The sequence below is a fragment of the Salvelinus namaycush genome, chromosome 30 (assembly GCF_016432855.1).
Source record: "Salvelinus namaycush isolate Seneca chromosome 30, SaNama_1.0, whole genome shotgun sequence".
NCBI classification, from domain to species: domain Eukaryota; kingdom Metazoa; phylum Chordata; class Actinopteri; order Salmoniformes; family Salmonidae; genus Salvelinus; species Salvelinus namaycush.
The window spans coordinates 5,991,964-6,014,961 of NC_052336.1; the positions used below are offsets into that span (position 1 = coordinate 5,991,964).

Below are 22,998 nucleotides of genomic sequence, written 5' to 3' on the forward strand. Positions count from 1 at the left end.
GACCAACAACAAGTGACTCACGGTTTGAGGCTCATGAGTTCTCTGAAGTTCTCTGGTGCGTTGTTCCTGTTCCTCCTCTCTGCCTCGTACTTCTCCTTGGTCCAGGTCATCTGGATCTTATCAGCTACAGGCTCCACCACCTCCTCCTCCTCGTCGGAGTACAGGCTTCCCATACGGATCAGAGAGTGTCTGTCCTTTACCAGCTGGGCCTATAGGGGGCAGAGTGCAGGGGATACAATGTCCTAATGTCCATACTAGAGTGACTTGAAATGCATGGCCATACATTGCTTTATTTAATGCTAGTGTAGATACACTAAATATACAAAAGTATGTGGACACCCCTTCAAATTAGTGGATTTGGCTATTTCAGCCACACCCGTTGTGGACAGTTGTATAATCGAGCACACAGCCATGCAATCTACATAGACAAACATTGGCAGTAGAATGACCTTACTGAAGAGCTCAGTGACTTTCAACGTGGCACCGTCATAGGATGCCACCTTTCCAACAAGTTAATCCGCCCTGCTAGAGCTGCCCCGGTCAACTGAAAGTGGTGTTACTGTGAAGTGGAAACGTCTAGGAGAAACAACGACTCAGCCGCGAAGTGGTAGATCACACAAGCTCACAGAATGGGACCGCCGTCCTCGGTTGCAACTCTCACTACCGAGTTCCAAACTGCTTCTGGAAGCAACGTCAGCACAATAACTGTTTGTCGGGAGCTTCATGAAATGGGTTTCCATGGCCGAGCAGCAGCACCAGAAACTCATGCTACACTCAACCCCATCACAAGCCTAAGATCACCATGCGCAATGTCGAGCATCGGCTGGAGTGGTGTAAAGCTCACCGCCATTGGACTCTGGAGCAGTGGAAATGCGTTCTCTGGAGTGATGAATCACGCTTCCCCATCTGGCAGTCCAACGGACGAATCTGGGTTTGGCGGATGCCAATGAGAATGCTACCTGCCCCAACTGTAAAGTTTGGTGGAGGAGGAATAATGGTCTGGGGTTGTTTTTCATGGTTTGGGCTGGGCCCTTTAGTTCCAGTGAAGGGAAATATTGATGCTACAGCATACAATGACATTCTAGATGATTCTGTGCTTCCAACTGTGTGGCAACAGTTTGGGGAAGGCCCTTTCCTGTTTCAGCATTTCCTTACAGAAATGGTTTGTTGAGATCGGTGTGGAAGAACTTGACTGGCCTGTATAGAGTCCTGACCTCAACCCCATCGAACACCTTTGGGATGAATTGGAACGCCGACTGTGAGCCAGGCCTAATCGCCCAACATCCGTGCCCGACCTAACTAATGCTCGTGGCTGAATGGAAGCAAGTCTCTGCAGCAATGTTCCATCATCTAGTTGAAAGCCTTGCCAGAAGAGTGGAGACTGTTATAGCAGCAAAGGGGGGACCAACTCCATATTAATGCCCATGATTTTGCAATGAAATGTTCAACGAGCAGTGTCATACTTTTGGTCATGTAGTGTATTGGTTCCCAGCCCCAGATTAAACCTACTACTGGGATAAATCACACTTTCAATGGAGATTCTCCAACTGAGCATGCTTAAATACAGGAGAAGACATCTGGTTCTGGGAAACCAGCTCAATATGTCCTTCACTGTGGTCTACAACTATTGTTATGTATGTTTGGTCTGACAGGTGTAATTCTGTGGATGTTTGTTGATGTGTAATATGTACCTCTCTTTCTCTCTCTGCGCTGGACAGCCTCATCTGTCTGAGCATCTGAGATCTCTGCTCCATCATCAGAGTCCTCTCATACGTGTAGGCCGAGATGTCGCTGTCATGCTGAAATGATTAACATGGTAGTATGTAAATATCTGACCTTTGAATACACTAAGGGGAGAGAAGTGATATAAAAATGGAAACTCTTAGTTGCATTGCATGTTTGACTCCTGGTATGAGGGACTTCTCTCCCCATCTCCACCATAATGACATAATTAGATTTAAGGAGGAACATCTCACACCATTTCCACCATCATTACATAATTAGATTTAAGGAGGTTCATCTCTCACCGTCTCCACCATCATTACATAATTAGCGTTAAGGAGGAACATCTCACACCATTTCCACCATCATTACATAATTAGATTTAAGGAGGTTCATCTCTCAACGTCTCCACCATCATTACATAATTAGCTTTAAGCAGGAACATCTCACACCATTTCCACCACCTCCACCTCTGCCTCTATTCTCAGCTGGTACAGGAACGTAGCCAGGTCCTTCTTCATCTGAATACTGTTGTCATCCATCTGGGCCACAGTGAAGATACGCATCTTACACTTCCTCCAAACCTGAAACACACACCATGGTAAGAATGGAGTAGTCTAGCAGTTAAGAGCCGATGTGCCGATGTGCCCTTGAGCAAGGCACTTAATCCTAATTGCTCCTGTAAGTCCCTCTGGATAAGAGCGTCTGCTAAAATGTAAATGTAGATCCTTTTCTGACCAACAAATCCATTCTTCTTTAGTCTCTCTCAAGTCATGGTGGCCAACAGTAAATTCTCCCAGAGTTTCTGCATTGATGTGCGCTGGACTTTACCTTGTGCTGTTTGAGCAGGAAAGGTAGCAGCATGAGCATTCCTCCGTCATGGACGATCCACCACACATCGATGGTGCCGTCTGTGAAGCGTTCGTGGTTGCTGGGGTAGAAGGAAACGTTCTTGGGCACCATCAGAGCCAGGTGGGCTGCTGTGGTACAGCGGACTGTGTCTGTGGGGAGGGGCACAGAGAGGTAAATATGTTTACTTTGTGTAATATGTAATGTAATACAGTTCAATGCTGATGCTATCAGTTAACTAAAGAGTCAGCACGTAATGTTTCAAATACTATACAGGCTGAAGGACAGCACCATACCCACAGAAACATAGAGATGGCCAATGCTCTCATGGAGAAACTGGGATGAGGTTATGGTTTGGAATATTATTATGGGAACGGGTCAGATCCATGTGTAGGACCAGGCTAGTTTACAGTAAATCAGAGTCTTACTAATGAATGTCTTCCATGCGCGGGGGTCTTCACTTTGCCTCCAGCCATAGGGCCATCCCATCACCACTGTGTTGTGCTTCATGCCCCCCAGGCCACATGACTGGATCAGGTGGGCAATGCCCTCCCTCACCTTGGACGCCACAACCACCTGGCAGAAACCCTTCACCCGCTCGATCTCCATCATGTTCTTTACGGCCTGACGAGGTTGAGAGCAGACAATGCAGGTAATCATAAAGCTGGTAATAAACTCACTTATTCTTATTTGGCGCAGAGGAGACAACAGAAATTCGATCTCTTTCTTATAGCTTTATAAAGTGGACTGTATGACCTAGCGAGGAAGGTAACAGCCTTCAAACAATCCTGAACTGCTTCAATAAAGCTACAGTACGGCAAAATGTATTTTCCTTGTACACACATTAGGCTATCGGAGAAATAAGTTACAGCTCTATCCCTACCTGTTCAGAGGCCTGTGTTTCTCCGTAGCTGTCCAGGAACTGTCCCTGGATGACAGAGCCCACTATGGTCAGGCCCTTCCCTGCCTTCAGCTGGGAGACAAAGGTCAACAGACGGGGATACTTCACATGGAGGTCCTCATCCAGCTTCAACAGCACCAGGACCTGGGGCCTGGAGAGTGGAGGGGCAAGAGAGACAAAGAACATGAGAATCTACCTGGAAGTACTAATAAACAACTAAAAAACAACAGTAGAAACTGTAAAGTGAGAGAAAGTACAGAATGTATGAAGAGGAAGAGGTAGTTATGCATATCTGAAGTTGGAGATACCAGATATCTAAGACTATGGATGAGGAAGGATGTTTACCTCCAGTTTTTAGTGTGAGGTGGTCCATGCTCCAGCCGTAGCAGAGAGTAGCGCGCAGCACTGAGGGACAAACCTCGTATCCCATCTCCCCACTCCTTCTCCGCTCTGAGAGAGCGACAGAGAGAGTGACAGCATCAGAATATATACTCTGGCCTAAATAGCTAACTCATACAGTGACCCATAGATATACAATTATGATATGAGACGGGTAAGAGTCCAGACATACCCTTGGTACTCAATGTACTTGTAGATCATGCCAGCGATGCACATGGCCACGATGGCATAATACCAGGAGGAGATGAACATCAGAGCCAGACACATACTCATACCCAGAAAAGACAGAGCCCTGTGGGGGAAACACACAGATATAATGTAGTACTCTTTATACTATACTATTGGACGCATGAAAGGAGCTGCACCAGTTGTGGTCGTTCCAAAAAGCACTGACAGACCTTACAAAGCTCAGTACCCTCTTAGAAAAGAAGCCAAAAAGGGTATCATTCCCATAGTGCATTAGTTGAAAGAGGCGCTCTGGTTCTCTGCCCGAATTCGCCCTGTAACACACCAATTTTACCTGCAATTAAACCATCTGGTGAATATCGTTGTGTGCAAGTGTCACGTTCCTGACCTTATTTCCTTTGTTTTGTCTTTGTTTAGTTGGTCAGGACGTGAGCTGGGTGGGCATTCTATATTATGTGTTTCTATGTTGGGTTCATGTTCAATTAGCCTGATATGGTTCTCAATCAGGGGCAGGTGTTTTACGTTTCCTCTGATTGAGAACCATATTAAGGTAGGCTGTTCTCACTGTTTGTTTGTGGGTGATTGTTCCTGTGTCAGTGTTTGTACCACACGGGACTGTTTCGTTTCTTTTAGTTTAGTTTCGTTCGTTCGTTCGTGTGTTCCGTCCTGTTCGTGCGTTCATGTGTTTTGTTCTCAAGTTCAGGTCTGTTCACGTCGTTTGTTATTTTGTAGTTTGTTCAAGTGTTTTTCGTCTTCGTTTAAATAAACGTGACTATGTCTTTAAACTACGCTGCATATTGGTCCGATCCTTGCTCCTCTTCAGATGAGGAGAAAGACGAGCGTTACAGAATCACCCACCAACCAAGGACCAAGCAGCGTGGGAAAAAGCAGCAGCAGCGATCGCAGGATTTCTGGACATGGGAGGAAATTCTGGACGGTAAGGGACCCTGGGCACAACCTGGAGAATATCGCCGCCCTCGTGAAGAGCTGGAGGCAGCTAAAGCCGAGAGGCGGTGGTATGAGGAGGCAGCACGGAAGCGAGGCTGGAAGCCTGTGAGTCAAGCCCAAAAATTTCTTGAGGGGGGGGCTACAAGGGAGTGTGGCGAAGTCAGGTAGGAGACCTGCGCCAACTCCCCGAGCTTACCGTGGAGAGCGTAAGTACGGGCAGACACCGTGTTATGGGGTAAAGCGCACGGTGTCTCCTGTACGTGTGCATAGCCCGGTGCGGTACATTCCAGCTCCACGTATCGGCCGGGCTAGATTGAGCATTGAGCCAGGTGCCATGAAGCCGGCTCAACGCGTCTGGTCTCCAGTGCGTCTCCTTGGGCCGGCATACATGGCACCAGCCTTACGCATGGTGTCCCCGGTTCGCCAACACAGCCCAGTGCGGGTTATTCCACCTCCCCGCACTGGTCGGGCTACGGGGAGCATTCAACCAGGTAAGGTTGGGCAGGCTCGGTGCTCAAGGGAGCCAGTACGCCTGCACGGTCCGGTATATCCAGCGCCACCTCCCCGCCCCAGCCCAGTACCACCAGTGCCAACACCACGCACCAGGCTTCCTGTGCGTCTCCAGAGCCCTGTTCCTCCTCCACGCACTAGCCCTGTGGTGCGTGTCTCCAGCCCATTACCACCAGTGCCTACACCACGCACCAAGCCCCCTGTGCGCCCTGTTGCTGCTCCCCGCACTAGCCTTAAGGTGCGTGTCCTTAGCCCGGTACCACCAGTTCCGGCACCACGCACTAGGCCTACTGTGCGCCTCAGCCGGTCAGAGTCTGCCGTCTGCCCAGTGCCGCCTGCACTATCCGTCTGCCCAGTGCCGCCTGCACTATCCGTCTGCCCAGAGCCGCATGTGCTATCCGTCTGCCCAGAGCCGCATGTGCTATCCGTCTGCCCAGTGCCGCCTGCGCTATCCGTCTGCCCTGAGCCTTCACAGCCGCCCGTCTGTCCTGAGCCTTCAAAGCCGCCCGTCTGTCCTGAGCCTTCAAAGCCGCCCGTCTGTCCTGAGCCTTCAAAGCCGCCCGTCTGTCCTGAGCCTTCAGAGCCGTCCGCCAGACAGGAGCCGCCAGAGCCGTCCGCCAGACAGGAGCAGCCAGAGCCGCCCGCCAGACAGGAGCAGCCAGAGCCGCCCGCCAGACAGGAGCAGCCAGAGCCGCCCGCCAGACAGGAGCAGCCAGAGCCGCCCGCCAGACAGGAGCAGCCAGAGCCGCCCGCCAGACAGGAGCAGCCAGAGCCGCCCGCCAGCCATGACCTGCCAGAGCCGTCCGCCAGCCATGACCTGCCAGTGCCGTCAGCCAGCCATGACCTGCCAGAGCCGTCCGCCAGCCATGATCTGCCAGTGCCGTCAGCCAGCCATGACCTGCCAGTGCCGTCAGCCAGCCATGACCTGCCAGTGCCGTCAGCCAGCCATGACCTGCCAGAGCCGTCAGCCAGCCATGACCTGCCAGAGCCGTCAGCCAGCCATGACCTGCCAGAGCCGTCAGCCAGCCATGACCTGCCAGAGCCGTCACTCAGTCCGGAGCCGCCACTCAGTCCGGAGCCGCCACTCAGTCCGGAGCCGCCCCTCAGTCCGGAGCCGCCCCTCAGTCCGGAGCCGCCCCTCAGTCCGGTGCCGCCCCTCAGTCCGGGGTTGCCCCTTAGTCCGGTGCTGCCCCTTAATCCAGTGGGGTTAATATGGTGGGTAGCCATTAGGAGGAGGCCACGGAAGCGGGGATTAACTATGGTGGGGTGGGGACCACGTCCAGAGCCAGAGCTGCCACCGTGGACAGATGCCCACCCAAACCCTTCCCTATAGGTTCAGGTTTTGCGGCCGGAGTCCGCACCTTGGGGGGGGGGGGGGGGGGGGGGGGGTACTGTCACGTTCCTGACCTTATTTCCTTTGTTTTGTCTTTGTTTAGTTGGTCAGGACGTGAGCTGGGTGGGCATTCTATGTTATGTGTTTCTATGTTGGGTTCATGTTCAATTAGCCTGATATGGTTCTCAATCAGGGGCAGGTGTTTTACGTTTCCTCTGATTGAGAACCATATTAAGGTAGGCTGTTCTCACTGTTTGTTTGTGGGTGATTGTTCCTGTGTCAGTGTTTGTACCACACGGGACTGTTTCGTTTCGTTCGTGTGTTCCGTCCTGTTCGTGCGTTCATGTGTTTTGTTCTCAAGTTCAGGTCTGTTCACGTCGTTTGTTATTTTGTTCAAGTGTTTTTTGTCTTCGTTTAAATAAACGTGATTATGTCTTTAAACTACGCTGCATATTGGTCCGATCCTTGCTCCTCTTCAGATGAGGAGAAAGACGAGCGTTACAGAAAGACCTTAGAATAGTAAACGAGCACCCCTGGTGCCTAACACTGTTACCATTTTATCCCAGGTGCCTCCAGGTAGTTTGTTTTTTAGGAATTGATTTAGCTCATGCTTTCTTTCTTTCTTTCTTTCTTTTCTCTTCTCTTCTTTTGTTGATCCTGGAGGGAGTGTTTTGGTTCAGTATGTTGACCAGTTGTTGGTTTGCTCACAATCAGAGGAGATATGTCACGAGGACACTCAGGCATTGTTGATTTTTTGGGGCAGAAAACGGTCATAAAGTTTCCCCCAGTAAGATGCAATTATGCCGGTTAAATATTTGGGTCATGACATTACTTCTGAGGGTCACGCCCTCTCCAAAGATAGATTAGAGGCAATTAAAGCTTTGCCTAAACCTGTTATGCCCTCTCCACTGGTTGATTAGAGGCAAATTGGCGAGTGAAGCTGTGGTCTGGACTGGTGAGATGTTCTGATATTGTAGCTGATGTCTCTTCTAACCGTACATGTGCCCCATGTGGTGGAGGCAATTATTAAACAGGCAAAAACGGCTCATTTGATGCCTGCGAGACTGCTAGACTATCAGAACATTCTTAACCCTTCAACTCTTCTCCCTGCAGCAGAAACCGGTGAAGACCATGACTGTGATTTAGCTATTGAAGCTGACTGTAGCTCTAGGTTGGACTTGAGAGACACCCCATTAGACAATCCAGACTTTTATTTTTTTGTAGATGGGTCTGCCCAGAGAAACGTAAAAGGGAATCAATTAGTTGGTTATGCTGTTGTGACTGTTTTGGAAACTGTGGAAAGTGCTTGACTCCCCTCACACGTATCTTCCCAGGCAGCAGAACTATTTGGCTTGACCAGAGCTTATATTTTGGGAAAGGAATGCTCTGTTAACATTTACACTGATTGTAGATCTGAGTTCGGTGTTGTGCATGATTTTGGAACATTGTAGAGGAATAGAGGGTTTTTGACCTCGTCTGAAAAACAGATTGCACACAGTAATCTTGTTTCGTCTCTCTTAGAGGCGGTCCAGCTGCACTCCTCTGTTTCTATAATCAAGTGTCAGGCGCATTCTTCCTCTAATGACAACATTCCTCTGGGGAACACTAAGGCTGACCGCGCAGCTAAATTGGCTGATTCCTCTTCTGTTTCCCCCTCCTTCACATGGCAGCAGTTCCCGCTTCCACTAACCCTTTCTCTGTTAATGACTCTGCAGGCAACGGCTGATGCATCAGAGAAGGACGCCTCGGGTGTATGGCTGGATGAGTGGAGCAGACCAGCCATGCCCCGCTGTACTTTCCAATTCCTTGCCAAATTGTCACATGGTCAAGACCATGTGTCAAAAAGAGGGATGGTGGATCTTGTAGATAAATTAATAAATAAGGGAAAGGGGGATACCTAGTCAGTTGTACAACTGAATGCATTCAACTGAAATTTGTTTTCCGCATTTAACCCAACCCCTCTGAATCAGAGAGGTGTGGGGGGCTGATATTGGTGTACAGTAGGTTTTACTGTGCTTGCAGGACATTTCTCTGGTGGTGGGGTTGTACAATGTTTTATTTGCATGACTAACAATGTTGAACCAAACTCTGAAAACAAAATTGTTTAAACTAATTGGTGAAACAAGCCTGACATGGGTAAAGGTGCTTCCATTGGCACTGAGTATGAGAGGCAGATCCCACACAGTCACTGGTCACTCTCCACACGAGGTGCTGACTGGCCATCCCATGAGGATGACTAATACGCCTTTTCTCAAGAACAGGGTGTCCCTGCAAGGAATGGAGGAAGACATGGGTGAGAATTGTGTCACCCTTAACAGTGTTCTTAAGAGACTTTTCCCCCGGGTGAAGGTGTCTTTGCCGAACTTGGCAGGTGGAGCTAAGCACTATTTCAACCCAGGTGATTTTGTGGTGGTCAAAGACTTCAGGAGAGACAGTTGGAAGGACCTCTGTTGGAGAGTGCCGTACCAAGTTCTTCTGACCACCTCCACTGTGAAAACCTGACAGAGGGTGAGATGAGTCCTGAGCCAAAATGACCAACACAGGCCTGGAGTAGTGCAGAAGAGGGTGAGATGAGTCCTGAGCCAAAGGGACCAACGCAGGCCTGGAGTAGTGCAGAAGAGGGTGAGATGAGTCCTGAGCCAAAATGACCAACACAGGCCTGGAGTAGTGCAGAAGAGGGTGAGATGAGTCCTGAGCCAAAGGGACCAACGCAGGCCTGGAGTAGTGGCCCAGAAGTAGATGGTCATTGGAGAAGGAGAACCCTGCTGGGCCTTCATAACCAAGAGGATTGATGGAATGGCCACTACCAAGTGTTCTGATGAGTATGACTGTCTAAAGGGTCTGGGAAATAAAGCCTCAGTGTTCTGATGAGTATGACTGTCTTAACTTTGGGATAGGGGGGCGCTGTTTTCACTTTGTAAAAAATCGTTCCCAAATTAAACTGCCTCGTACTCAATTCTTGCTCGTACAATATGCATATTATTATTACTATTGGATAGAAAACACTCTCAAGTTTCTAAAACCGTTTGAATTATATCTGTGAGTAAAACAGAACTCATTTTGCAGCAAACTTCCTGTTAGGAAGTGAAAAATCTGAAATCGAGGCTCTGTTCCAGGGCCTTCCTATTCATTTGCTTAATCTATGGATATACATGCACTTCATACGCCTTCCACTAGTTGTCAAGAGGCAGTGAGAGGTGGAATGGGGTGTCTAGCTTGATCTGAGGCCGAACAAGAGCTCTTGGAATGACGTGACCACTTTTTCCTTTGTTCAGCAAGGCGCGGGAAGGAACCCTGGATTGCGTTCTGAAAAGCTTTCGTTATAGACGGCTAATATCTCCGGCTTTGATTTTATTTGATAAATGTGATAATATCATCGTAAAGTATGTTTTTTCAATATCAGATTATTGAAAGTTTATCGGGAGTTTTGGCTTTTTCCGTTCTCTGCGTTTGGTGATGATGGACAGCTTCGTGCCACTTGGCTAGCTTTGGTTGCTAATTCGACAGGAGAAAAGGACATTCTAAAACCAAACAACGATTGTTCTGGACAAAGGACCCCTTGTACAAGATTCTGATGGAAGCTCAGCAAAAGTAGGAACCATTTATGATGTTATTTCGTATTTCTGTGGAAAATGTTTAGTACTATTTTCTGCCCTCATTGCAGGCGCTGTCTCGCTATAACGTAAGCTGTATATCGTACTAAAGTTATTTTTAGAATTCTAACACGGCGATTGCATTAAGAACTAGTGTATCTTTCATTTGCTGTACAACATGTATTTTTTAGTAAAGTTTATGATGAGTTATTTGGTCAGATTAGGTGAGTGTCAGAAATATATCCGGAGATTCTGGGAAAAAGTTGCTACGTTTTCACAATGTATAACCACGGATTTCAGCTCTAAATATGCACATTTTCGAACAAACCATATATGTATTGTGTAATATGATGTTATAGGACTGTCATCTGATGAAGATTGTGAAGGTTAGTGAATAAATTTATATATTTTGCTGTTTTTTTCGCTATCGCTACCTTTGCGTTGAATGAATGCGGTTGTGTGGTTGGCTATTGTAGTAAGCTAATATAATGCTATATTGTGTTTTCGCTGTAAAACACTTAAAAAATCTGAAATATTGTCTGGATTCACAAGATGTTTGTCTTTCATTTGCTGTACACCATGTATTTTTCATAAATGTTTTATGATGAGTATTTAGGTATTTCACGTTGGTCTCTGTAATTGTTCTAGCTGCTTCGGTGCTATTTGTGATTGTAGCTGCAATGTAAAACTATGATTTATACCTGAAATATGCACATTTTTCGAACAAAACATAGATTTATTGTATAACATGTTATAAGACTGTCATCTGATGAAGTTGTTTCTTGGTTAGTGATTAATTCTATCTCTATTTGGTCGGTTTTGTGCAAGCTACCTGTGCTGTGAAAGAAATGTCTGTGCATTTTTTTGTATTTGGTGGTGAGCTAACATAAATATACGTGGTGTTTTCGCTGTAAAACATTTAAAAAATTGGACATGTTGGCTGGATTCACAAGATGTTTATCTTTCATTTGCTGTATTGGACTTGTTAATGTGTGAACGTTAAATATTTCAAAAAAATATTTTTTGAATTTCGCGCGCTGCCTTTTCAGTGGAATGTGGGGGGGCTAGACAGGTTAAGGGGCTAGACAGGTTAAGGGTCTGAGAAATAAAGCCTCAGTGTTCTGATGAGTATGACTGTCTTAAGGGTCTGGGAAATAAAGCCTATTTTATAATTTCGGCGCATTACATATTCCTCTCAAAATAATAGACATTTAATGAGTGTGAAGCAGACAGTGAATATCCAACAGAAATGGTTAATAAATATAGAGTAACATTGTTAGGCTAGACTAAAATGCAAACAATACCTTCCAATAAGGAGAAAGTTATCATGTTTGTTTTGTTTGTTTTTAAACCTTACAATAGGGGTAAAAGCAGAGCATTGTTTGAGAGTGATCCGTGTGTATTAGCAGTAGTGATTGAGAAGGTTTTTCCTATTGGGAAGAGTAGAGGGGTCCTAGTTGAAGGAAACTGATATGGAGACTAGCATAGGTAAATAAAGACAGTCATAACGATAGTAAAATGGAAAGATTCATGGTACTCATGGTCTGTCAGTCGATGTCACATTTAATGTGTTGACAGTATGTGAATGGTAATATTAGTGGCTTTCAAATAGCAGTCTAATAATGCAATATCTTAGTAATTTGAAGAAATAAATGTTTCAATACAAGGTCACATGACTGACAGGGGAATTGAGCAATGGGACTGATATTATATTAGAGGCTGCCATCTGGTGTTTAGGTTAAAGATAAGCTTCCTGTGAACCAATAGATAAGCCGGCAGTAACAGTGAGTGGTACTCACTAAACTCAAACAGGCTGTAAGGAACACTGTAGGAAAATTTGGGGCAGAGGTATGAATAATTGAATAAGATACGTTTTTGACAATTTTCAATTATTATTACTCAATTCGATAGTTTGAATATACCAGTTATTTAAGAACTAGTGTATCTATCATTTCCTATACAACATGTATTTTTTAGTTATGTTTATGAATAGTAATTTGGTCAGAATATGTGTGTCAGAAAAAGTGTCAGAAAAATATCCGGACGTTGTGGGAAAAAGATGCTACGTTAGCACAACGTTAGCACAATGTATAACCCCTGATTTCAGCTCTAAATATGCACATTTTCGAACAAAACATAAGTGTATGTATAACCTGATGTTATAGGACTGTCATCTGATGAAGCTTATCAAGGTTAGTCAAAAATTATATATCTTGCTGGTTTATTCGCTATCGCTAACGTGCCTATTGCTATCGCTAACGTGCCTTGATGAATGAATGCGGTAGTGTGGTAGGCTATTGTAGTAAGCTAATATAATGCTATATTGTGTTTTCGCTGTAAAACACTTAAAAAATCGGAAATATTGGCTGGATTCACAAGATGTTTGTCTTTAATTTGCTGTACACCATCGATTTTTCAGAAATGTTTTATGATGAGTATTTAGGTATTTCACGTTGGTGTCTGTAATTATTCTGGCAGCTTTCGGTGCAATTTCTGATTGTAGCTGCAATGTAAACTATGATTTATACCTGAAATATGCACATTTTTCGAACAAAACATAGATTTATTGAATAACATGTTATAAGACTGTCATCTGATGAAGTTGTTTGTTGGTTAGTTTGGTTGGTTCTTGGTTAGTTAGGTTGGCTTTGTGCATGCTACCTGTGCTGTGAAAAATGTTAGTGCTTTTTTGTATTTGGTGGTGAGCTAACATAAATATACGTGGTGTTTTCGCTGTAAAACATTTTAAAAATCGGACATGTTGGCTGGATTCACAAGATGTGTACCTTTCATTTGCTGTATTGTACTTGTTAATGTGTGAACGTTAAATATTTCTAAAAAATATTTTTTGAATTTCGCGCCCTGCACTTGAAGTGGCTGTTGTCATATTGATCCCGACTTAGGGCTTGCAGCCATAAGAAGTTAACATCAGAACACCAGAGAACAAAATGCCTCTCTAGCTGGAGTCTGCATAAAGTCCTCCAGTCAGTCAACAGGATATTTTGATAAGCTTCCCAATATGTCACCTGAGAAAGCAAAGGTGATTATTCAAATGGAGTGAAAGTGTACCCAACACCCACGCATATACAAATTAGTGTTACATCGCTCACATACAGTATGCACGGATACACAGCCACACACATACACCTGTACTGTACTTACCAGTGGTAATATTTAAACCTAGGCCTCCAGTTTGGTGTCCGTAGTAAAGTCTGCACAGCACAGGCTAAGTTCACAAACAGATAGCACATCAAGAAGAACCTGTAGGAAAAAAATCACACACCAAAAAATGTAATTCAGTCCAAACCGATTTAGTCATTTAAATATATGAATATATATATTATATATATTAATATATTCCAATATATTAATTTTGCAGTTATGTACTTGTTGCAGGATGTATAGGCCTGGTAGTCTGCTAAAATACATCTCAACTGATGGCAAAACACAGAAGCACAAGAAAGTGCACTAGGTCAGGGGTTCCCAAACTTTTTCTCAGGCCCCCCTTCCAGCATTGAGGAACATCCCGCACGTGCGCAACGTCTATTTCTATGGGCACAAGCACTGTTCATGACACAAACTGTTCACACCCCTCTTGTTGGCGTAGAGAATATTTTTCAGGTTTAAAGCTTATTTCCTGCAGTTCTATACATTATGCCATGTCTAATGTGTATTCATGTGATATTTGTGTGACTCGAACATTACTACAAAATCTATGGGCTAAAAAAACCTAGCTAAAAAAACATGAACTGAAATGGGCTAGTTGATCTGGACATTTCTGACACGTTATAAATAGCTGTCTAAGGTATTCAATGACTGACATGACAAGAGGAATACTGATGATGCACTACCCAATTTCAAAATTTTACCTTGTGCATTCTACTATTATAACTTTCAACAGTAAGTTAAAAGCCGGACTGAGTTCCTTAATATATATATTGTGGCAAAGAAGGGGGTCGAGTGATAAATGGCAGATATGTGAGAGCAGAACTAATAAAAGGGGCTCTGCCCGATCACTAAAATGACCACCCTGATCAGAACTACAGATCACAAAATGGCTGACTGCCAAAACTACAATTCCCAGAAGCAAGGGGAACCCTCAGAAGGTGTGGCCGACCCACAGATAAAGGGTCAAGACAAACCAGGGAGAGAGAGAGAGGGCTGGAAGGATCTGTGAACCATAGAGAAAGAAACAATATATATATTGGCTGGACTTACCGTGAATGAGCTGGACTGTTTTGGACTTACCTGTTGGCGTTTGGACCTGGACCTACCGAGAACCCGATTCGTGTACCGAACCCTGCTATCCTTGACCCTGCCTGGGTGGACCAGGATGGAGAAACAAACACACAGGTACTGTCCTGTTCGAAAGAACTCTCATTCTGGGGTGATTTTGGTGACAGTTTCCCACTTAATTTGTGACAAACGCTCCTAACCTTGAAGAGGTTTGCCACACGTGGTGGAGAATGCGGGCAGGGCTTCTGGCACCATACCTGGCAGGGGACGCTCAAAAAGCGTATTTCGACCTGGAGTTGAAAGATGCACAGCATTACGATAAACTAAAGGTAGAGATTCTGACTAGACTGGGAGTGACCAATACCGTGAGGGCACACCGCTTCCACCAGTGGTCCTACCGACCTGGACAACCCCCCCGAACACAGATGTTCGTCTTGATTCACCTGGCACGGAAATGGTTGCGACCGGAGACCCATTCATCCGCCGAGATTGTCGAGACAATCTGTACCACTGTACTTGAAAGATCAAGAAACAAACATATGTGCAGGGTGAAGGTTGAAGGGAAAGAGGTTGAAGCACTGCTGGATTCCGGCAGTGTGCTAACCCTGGTCATTGCAAACCTAGTGCTGACTCATAAACTGGATACAAGTCAGGATATCAGTGTTACGTGCATTCATGGGGATACCCGTCTGTACCCCACAGCCTTAGTGAGCATACAAACCGAGGACGGTCTGCTGGATTATGAGGTTGGCGTGGTCCCAAAGATGCCATATGATGTAATATTGGGTAGATACTTTCCTAACTTGCGAAGTTAGGCCAAAAGAACGGCATATTTGAGAAGCCAACAACCCTGACCAAGCAGGAAGTAGCATGTGGCCTTCAACCAAAGCCAAGAAAAGAGGTCTCCCAGGGGCCAACCTCACAGGTGCTAGTAGGGGAGGATGAGGAAGTAGTGGCAGACCCCGTTGATAACGAACAGCCCGGTACTAGTGGGGCTGGGGTCGATCTGAATCCAGAGGACGATTATCTAGAACCAGCAGACCTGGCAGGGTCCTTGACTAATTTTGGGAGGGCCCAAAACCAGGATCCAACCCTGCAGCAAGCCAGAGGAGATGTGCAGGTCGTAGATGGTATTCCTATAAATGATGGGATGATGCCTAATAGTTTCCCCACTTCATCATGAAAAAGGGTTTGGTGTACAGAGTCTCAAAAATAGGGGTTGATGTGGTGGAAGAGTTGTTGGTCCCCACCCGGTACCGGAGGACAGTACTGGATCTAGCTCATGGGCACATTCTGGGTGGACACCTTGGTATCGATAAAACCCGAGACCGGATTGTAAGGAGGTTTTACTGGCCAGGAATTCAGGCTGAAGTGGCTCGGCATTGTGGAGAGTGCCTGGAGTGCCAGTTAACAGCTCCCCGACTAGCTGTTAGAAGCCCGTTAGTGCCACTCCCCATAATCGAAACGCAATTTGAGAGGATAGCGACGGATATAGTGGGCCAACTACCCAAATCTGCCAGAGGGTACCAATACATTCTGGTCATTCTAGATTATGCCACTCGTTACCCAGAAGCCATTCCCCTTCGAACGATGGCTTCAAAAAAGATTGCCAAGGAATTAGTGCTCTTGTTCACCAGGGTAGAGGTTCCAAAGGAGATCCTTACTGACCAGGGGACCCCCTTTATGTCCCGCCTCATGGCGGACCTTTGTAAATTGTGGCAGGTGAAACAGTTGAGGACATCGGTTTACCATCCTCAGACGGATGGGCTGGTTGAGAGATTCAACCGTACCCTGAAGTCAATGCTCAGGAAGGTAATCGATAAGAATGGGAAAAACTGGGATTGCATGTTGCCGTATCTGATGTTTGCCATTAGAGAGGTTCCTCAAACCTCGCTGGGGTTTTCCCCCTTTGAGCTGGTATATGGGAGGCACCCCAGGGGAATCTACGACATCGCCCGGGAAACCTGGGAGCACCAATCCATCACGGCAATGCAAAACAGGATAGCCACAGTCATGCCCATCGTCAGAGAGCACATGAGACAAGCACAAGAGCACCAGCGGCACACTTATAACCGGCAGGCTACCCTGAGGGAATTTCAACCGGGAGATAAGGTGTTAGTGCTGATCCCCACGGTAGAGTGCAAACTACTAGCCACATGGAAAGGACCATATGAAGTACTGGAGAGAATAGGAGAAGTTAATTATCGGGTCTGACAGCCAGGTCGACGGCCCCAGGAACAGATCTATCACATAAACCTGTTAAAAGCATGGAGAGAGAGAGAAACACTAATGGTCACATACCCCACACACACACTCAGGAGACAGCCGAAGTAAATATTTCACCTACTCTGTCCCCAGCACAAGTACAGGAAGCAAAGACCCTGATCCAGAAAAACAGAGATGTGTTTTCAGAGGTACCCGGCCGAACTGAGGTTACGGCTCATGATATCGTTTCCCTACCAGGGAGAAAAGTGAGCATGAGGCCATATCGGGTACCCGAGGCTTGACAGGCTGTGATTAGAGCAGAGACGGAGAAAATGTTGGCAGTTGGAGTGATCGAAGAGTCACATATTTTTATTTCACCTTTATTACCACCAGCACTAACCCGCATTTAGGACATTACAGGAGGCTCTCTGCTGTAATCCAGTGCTGGTGGTACCAGACTTTGAGAGAGAGTTTGTGGTTCAGACGGATGCCTCAGAGGTCGGCTTGGGAGCAGTGCTATCCCTGTTTTTAAGCAGGAAGCTGGAACCATGGGAGACCAACTACTCAGTCATTGAGAAAGAGGTCCTGGCAGTAAAGTGGGCTCTAGAAAGCCAGAAATACTACCTGCTGGGGCACTTCACCCTCATCAGTGACCATGCCCCACTAACCTGGATGCATAAGGCTAAAGAGAAGAACGCTCGGGTGATGCGGTGGTTTTTGAGTCTCCAACCATTTCACTTTGACTTGAAACACAGAGCAGGGAAGGAAATGGGAAATGTGGATGGGTTATCCCGCATGCACGCATATTTTGCTGCAGTAGCCCGACCTAGGGGGCCGGATCAATGGTGGGAGATGTGTGGCAAAGAAGGGGGTCGAGTGATAAATGGCAGATAAGTGAGAACAGAACTAATAAACGGGCTCTGCCCGATCACTAAAATGGCCACCCCGATCAGAACTACAGATCACAAAATGGCCGACGGCCAAAACTACAATTCAATTTGTGAACCATAGAGAAAGAAACATATATATTGGCTGGATTTACCGTGTATGAGCTGGACTGTTTTGGACTTACCTGTTGGCGTTTGGACCTGGACCTACCGAGACCTACCGAGAACCCGATTCGTGTACCCTGCTATCCTTGACCTTGCCTGCGGCCTGGGTGGACCAGGACGGAGAAACAAACACACAGGTACTGTCCTGTTCGAAAGAACTCTCATTCTGGGGTGATTTTGGTGACAGTTTCCCCACTTAATTTGTGACAAACGCTCCTAACCTTGAAGAGGTTTGCCACAATATATATATATATATATATATATATAAACTGGACCCACAGTTTGTGAACCACTGCACTTGGCGACCTTCCACACAAAGCCACTTGTGCTGATTGTGTACAGAGTACCTGGCTGGAATGAGGTGTTTCACTTGTGAAGTGGTTGTTAAAATGTAAGTGATTTGATTAAAGTATATTTTAGCAGACACTCTTATTCAGAGTGACTTACAGGAGGAATTTGGGTTAAGTGCCTTGCTCAAGGGCACATCAACAGATCATTTACCTAGTCAGCTCAGGGATTTGAACCAGCAGCCTTTCAGTTACTGGCCCCGCTAGGCTACCTGCCGCCCAAACTACTCCTCGGAGGACCATAATGGTTTTTAAACATCTGTGAGATGTTTCTGGTTTAAAATGGTTTTTGGTTTATTAGCAGTGTTTGAGAAGGGAAGTCATCAAGAGTCTGTTTCCTCCCATGTAAGCTACATGACTTTGGCTGATGGGAGTAAGTTCAGCAATTCATTTTTTATTTTATTTTTTACCCCTTTTTCTTCACAATTTTGTGGTATCCAATTGGTAGTTACAGTCTTGTCTCATCGCTGCAACTCCCGTACGGACTCGGGAGAGGCGAAGGTCGAGAGCCGTGCGTCCTCCGAAACACAACCCAACCAAGCCGCATTGCTTCTTGACACGATGCCCACTTGACCTGGAAGCCTGGCGACCGTGTCAGTGTGCACTGCGTCCGGCCCGCCACAGGAGTCGCTAGTGCGCAACGGGACAAGGACATCCCTGCCGGCCAAACCCTCCCCTAACCCGGACAATGCTGGGCCAATTGTGCGCCACCACATGGGTCTCCTGGTCACAGCCGGCTGCGACCTAGAATCTCTAGTGGCACAGCTAGCACTGCGATGCAGTGCCTTAGACTTCTACACCACTCAGGAGGCCCCAAGATCAGCAAGTTCACTCACAATATGATTTGAAATAATCCCTATTTTCCTGCTTTTAAATAATAATGTTTGATGTGTACATATGTGTGTGTTTAGTCTGTTTCGTGTGTGTGTGACTCACATGGAGAGGATGGGTGCCACCATGTCCAGAGAGGCTATGAGGATGCCCAGCTCAGCGATGAGCCCTGTCAGTAACAGTGCCCAGGTTGGCTCCCCATTGGCCTTGCCATGACCAAACACCTGCACCAGAAAAAAGAAAAAATATATACACTTTATAAATACATTCTTTTTTTTTGTGATGGTTTGTTTTTTATTTGTTTTGTTTCTGGTTGATTGTTGTATTGTAGCCAATGGGACCGATCAATTATGGATTGAGTGGCCTTAAAGGCCCAGTGCAGTCAAAATTAAGTTTTCCCCTGTGTTTCATATCAGATTGTACAACAGCTGATGAAACTAACACTGTAAAGGTGGTATGTGAAAACATTTGATCAGTGTTATTTCCTGATAGTTACTGGTTGAAAATACAATCTACACAGGACCTCCTAATCAGCAGGTTTGCATGGGCGGGAGTGTCGGCTTGTCTGGTGACATCACCAGGCAGTAAATTGGTTAAAGTTGTAATATGTAACCTTTTGGGCGACCCGACTAAATTCACATAGAAATGTGAGTTATAGATCCGTCATTCACATTGAAAGCAAATCTAACAAGCGGTAAATGTGTTCTATGTGCGCTAATTTCTATGCTTCCAGTCCTTAAGTTTCTACTTTCTACTTTCAGTTTTGTACACCAGCTTCAAAAAGCTGAAAATACAATATATGTTTGGTTATGGAAAATATATTTCACAACGGTTTAGATGGTACAATGATTCTCTACACTATACGTGTGCTTGTTTTATCACATAAACTGAAATAAGGTGAACTAACTTTAATAGACCAATAACAAATAGAGTTCCAACCTCTCTGCCAATAACAGCTAGTTTTCAGTTTTCCCCTCCCCATTTGGACCACTCCCAGACAGTCCTGGCTAAATTCTTGCTTGAGAAAAATGTTTTTGCTAAAAAATCTATTTTTGTTGCTTTTAATGGAAAACTATTATTGTAAGGTACTTAATTGTTACCGAGAAATTATTTGTTATTGATTGAAAAACTGGTGCATTGGGTCTCTAAGTACTGGTCCTAGGCCAGTTTTTAACTGTATTTTTTTTAACCAGAATTTTCATGGTCGCTTAAGCTGATCCTAGAACAGGGTTACATAATGTCCTTTTTATATAGCTAATCCTCTGTTACCAACAATAATTTACATGTGGGAATGCAAATGAACTCCTATGTTCAGCTTCATTCAAATGAGTAAGCAAAGACAACCCCAACTCTATCTTGTTCACTGTAGTTTTTAGTTGTGTATCATAATGTATCTAATAGTAGGGCCACTGTGAGCACAGGGGCATAGAGCCGAGCAATGTATCAAGCAATGTGTACAAACAGTGGTGGCAGCTAGAGAAACCTTGAATTATGGCTGTGTTTTTCAGGCCACTAGATGCTTTGCATTGTATAGAAAGTACACAGTGTGTATGTACAATACAGCTCCACCCACAAAGACATAAGGAAGGGCACTAATAGCCAGTGTATGATTCTTTTTACATTTGAGCAGACACTCTTATCCAGAGCGACTTACAGGAGCAATTAGGGTAAGTGCCTTGCTCAAGAGCACATGGGCATATGTTTTACCTAGTCGGCTCTGGGATTTGAACCAGCAACCTTTCGGTTACTGACACAATGCTCTTAACCGCTAGGCTACCTGCCAAGGTGGCTGGTCCTACCCTGAGGAAGGGGATGATGTTGTCCTTGGCGATGGCCTGTAGGAGACGAGGGGCGCCGGTCAGGGACTGTAGTCCCGCCCCCACGGTGGAGAAGAAGGAGCCAATCACGATGACCCAGGGGGAGGGCCAGGACAGAGTCCCCACAACCAGGTTCTTACTGACTGCATCCCCAAACCTACAGGACAGGAGAGGACATGGACCTGTTAGCAGGGCCATTATCAATACCAACAAACACAGCATCTGAAGTTCTTTGCCATGCCAACAAATATAATTACAAGCTTGTACTGTATGTTGTTGAGAAGCAGACAGGCTATTGTCTGGACTTGAATATATCTTGTGATGTCAAAGATGTGGCCTAATGCTACAGACAAGTTCACTTACTTGTCCCTTAGGACCGCTCCTTCAATACAGGCCCCAAACAGAACCACAGAGCTGAAATCTGACGGCAGGATGTTAAGGAACACACAGAAACACATGCAGTATGGAAGATGGATGTATCTAGACATTGAACAACTTGGGGAGAACACTGCCTATTGACATGGATGAGGAAGAGCTTGCAAGTAGGCATTTCACTGTACTGTACACCTGCTGTATCATGTGCAAGTGACAAATAAATGTTGATTTGATTTGACTATTGACTCCATGAAAGGATACAGACAAGGGTAGTAGTGGTTATAGCCAAGATGGTTCCAATAGGGATGGACTTCTGAGCATCTTTCAGATCTCCTGATCTGTTGGAGCCTGCCATGATACCTACAGTACAGGGACATGAAGGACACATTAGTTACTGACAACTCTCAGAATGTTGACTCAACCAATCAGTGAACAAAAATGTCTCTGGGTTGCCAGCTGGTTTATTGGTCTGGTGTTGCCAGTTATGGCTCTGGGTTGCCAGGTCTTACCTGTGGCGGAGGGAAAGAAGATTCCCACCAGGAGGGTGAAGGAGGTAGCGATGTCAGCTGAGACGTACAGGCCGACGCTCTCCACAGCCCCGTGGACGTCTACTGAGGGCAGACCTGCCTTCTCCAAGATCTGACCTTTTTCCAGGTAGTCTCCCCACATGTTATCTAAAACATACATCAGGAACCAAGTTTATAGAAATGCTAGCATCCCATCCACAAAGTAAGCAACGTAATGGCATCCACCTAATGGCACGGCAACACCCACCAAAGCTCTACAGCATCACAAATTATTGTTATAATAACAGAAAATGTTTTACAAAGTATATAAATTCACTTTTTAGATAGACTTTGCATACAACATGTTTGTAGTGATTTAGCTATGTTTTACTGTAATTACATGTCATCACTATTGTAAAATGGCGTAGCAGTCAGACGTCTTTTGTCTTCGTCTTGTCTTGTCCCAGGTATATATCTATTTATATATTTTTTTCTTCGCATATTTTTTAAAATATTTTTCTTAACCCCAACTTCAACATACTCTCCTGCAACCCATCTCACCCAATGTGGTATGGATCTGCCATTTTCTTTACTTCAGAACCGGAACACCAACAGAAGCTAGCCAGCTAACTAGCTACTAGCTAGTAGTCAGCTAGCCACTGCTAGTGGTCATCAGCTAACCTTTAGCTCGGACAACTCCTGCCAGTCTGCACAACGCGATTCAACCCAGAGTGTATCGGACTTCTTATTCTCCATATCCCCGGATTCCTACTGCAAGCTCTGAACCTCTTCAACTGGATCATCGCAGCTAGCTAGCTGTCCTGAAGCAAGCACCAATTAGCCTGGAGATAGCTTATGCTAGGCCCATCTCCCAGCTAACTGAAGAGGTCCATCAGCCACTCCTTTGGCTACAATACCTATTTTGCGAATTGGCCTGGACCCCTTTTTATTGCCGATACGGAGCCCCGCCGATCCTTCACGACTGAACTACCAACGTAATCCGCCGAGAGAGTTTTTCAACTGGCTCCCCCGTCACAACGTCCCCTGAATGCCCATCTGCTAGCCACGGCCCGCTAGCTGTCTAGAGCACACCGGACTGTTAGCTGAAGAAGTCCATCAGGGGGGGCTACTATACCTATTTTGCCAATTGGCCTGGACCCTTTTACTACACGGAGCCCTGCTGATCCA

General features: G+C 45.8%; 1 protein-coding gene across 2 annotated transcripts in view; it reads right to left on the bottom strand.

The window, feature by feature from the left end:
• Window positions 1-22,998, bottom strand: part of LOC120024960 (solute carrier family 12 member 4-like) — a 75,265-nt gene that overhangs the window by 2,882 nt on the left and 49,385 nt on the right. For both annotated transcript variants that reach the window (XM_038969350.1, XM_038969351.1), the window contains exons 9-22: window positions 21,814-21,978; window positions 21,566-21,664; window positions 21,293-21,350; window positions 20,912-21,086; window positions 19,218-19,336; window positions 13,604-13,702; window positions 4,044-4,163; window positions 3,818-3,922; window positions 3,455-3,623; window positions 3,000-3,195; window positions 2,554-2,723; window positions 2,175-2,306; window positions 1,692-1,799; window positions 22-209 (exon numbers count right to left, since the gene is read on the bottom strand). In XM_038969350.1, coding sequence (XP_038825278.1) covers window positions 22-209; window positions 1,692-1,799; window positions 2,175-2,306; window positions 2,554-2,723; window positions 3,000-3,195; window positions 3,455-3,623; window positions 3,818-3,922; window positions 4,044-4,163; window positions 13,604-13,702; window positions 19,218-19,336; window positions 20,912-21,086; window positions 21,293-21,350; window positions 21,566-21,664; window positions 21,814-21,978 — 1,903 coding nt within the window. The remainder of the gene's footprint in view (window positions 1-21; window positions 210-1,691; window positions 1,800-2,174; window positions 2,307-2,553; window positions 2,724-2,999; window positions 3,196-3,454; window positions 3,624-3,817; window positions 3,923-4,043; window positions 4,164-13,603; window positions 13,703-19,217; window positions 19,337-20,911; window positions 21,087-21,292; window positions 21,351-21,565; window positions 21,665-21,813; window positions 21,979-22,998) is intronic.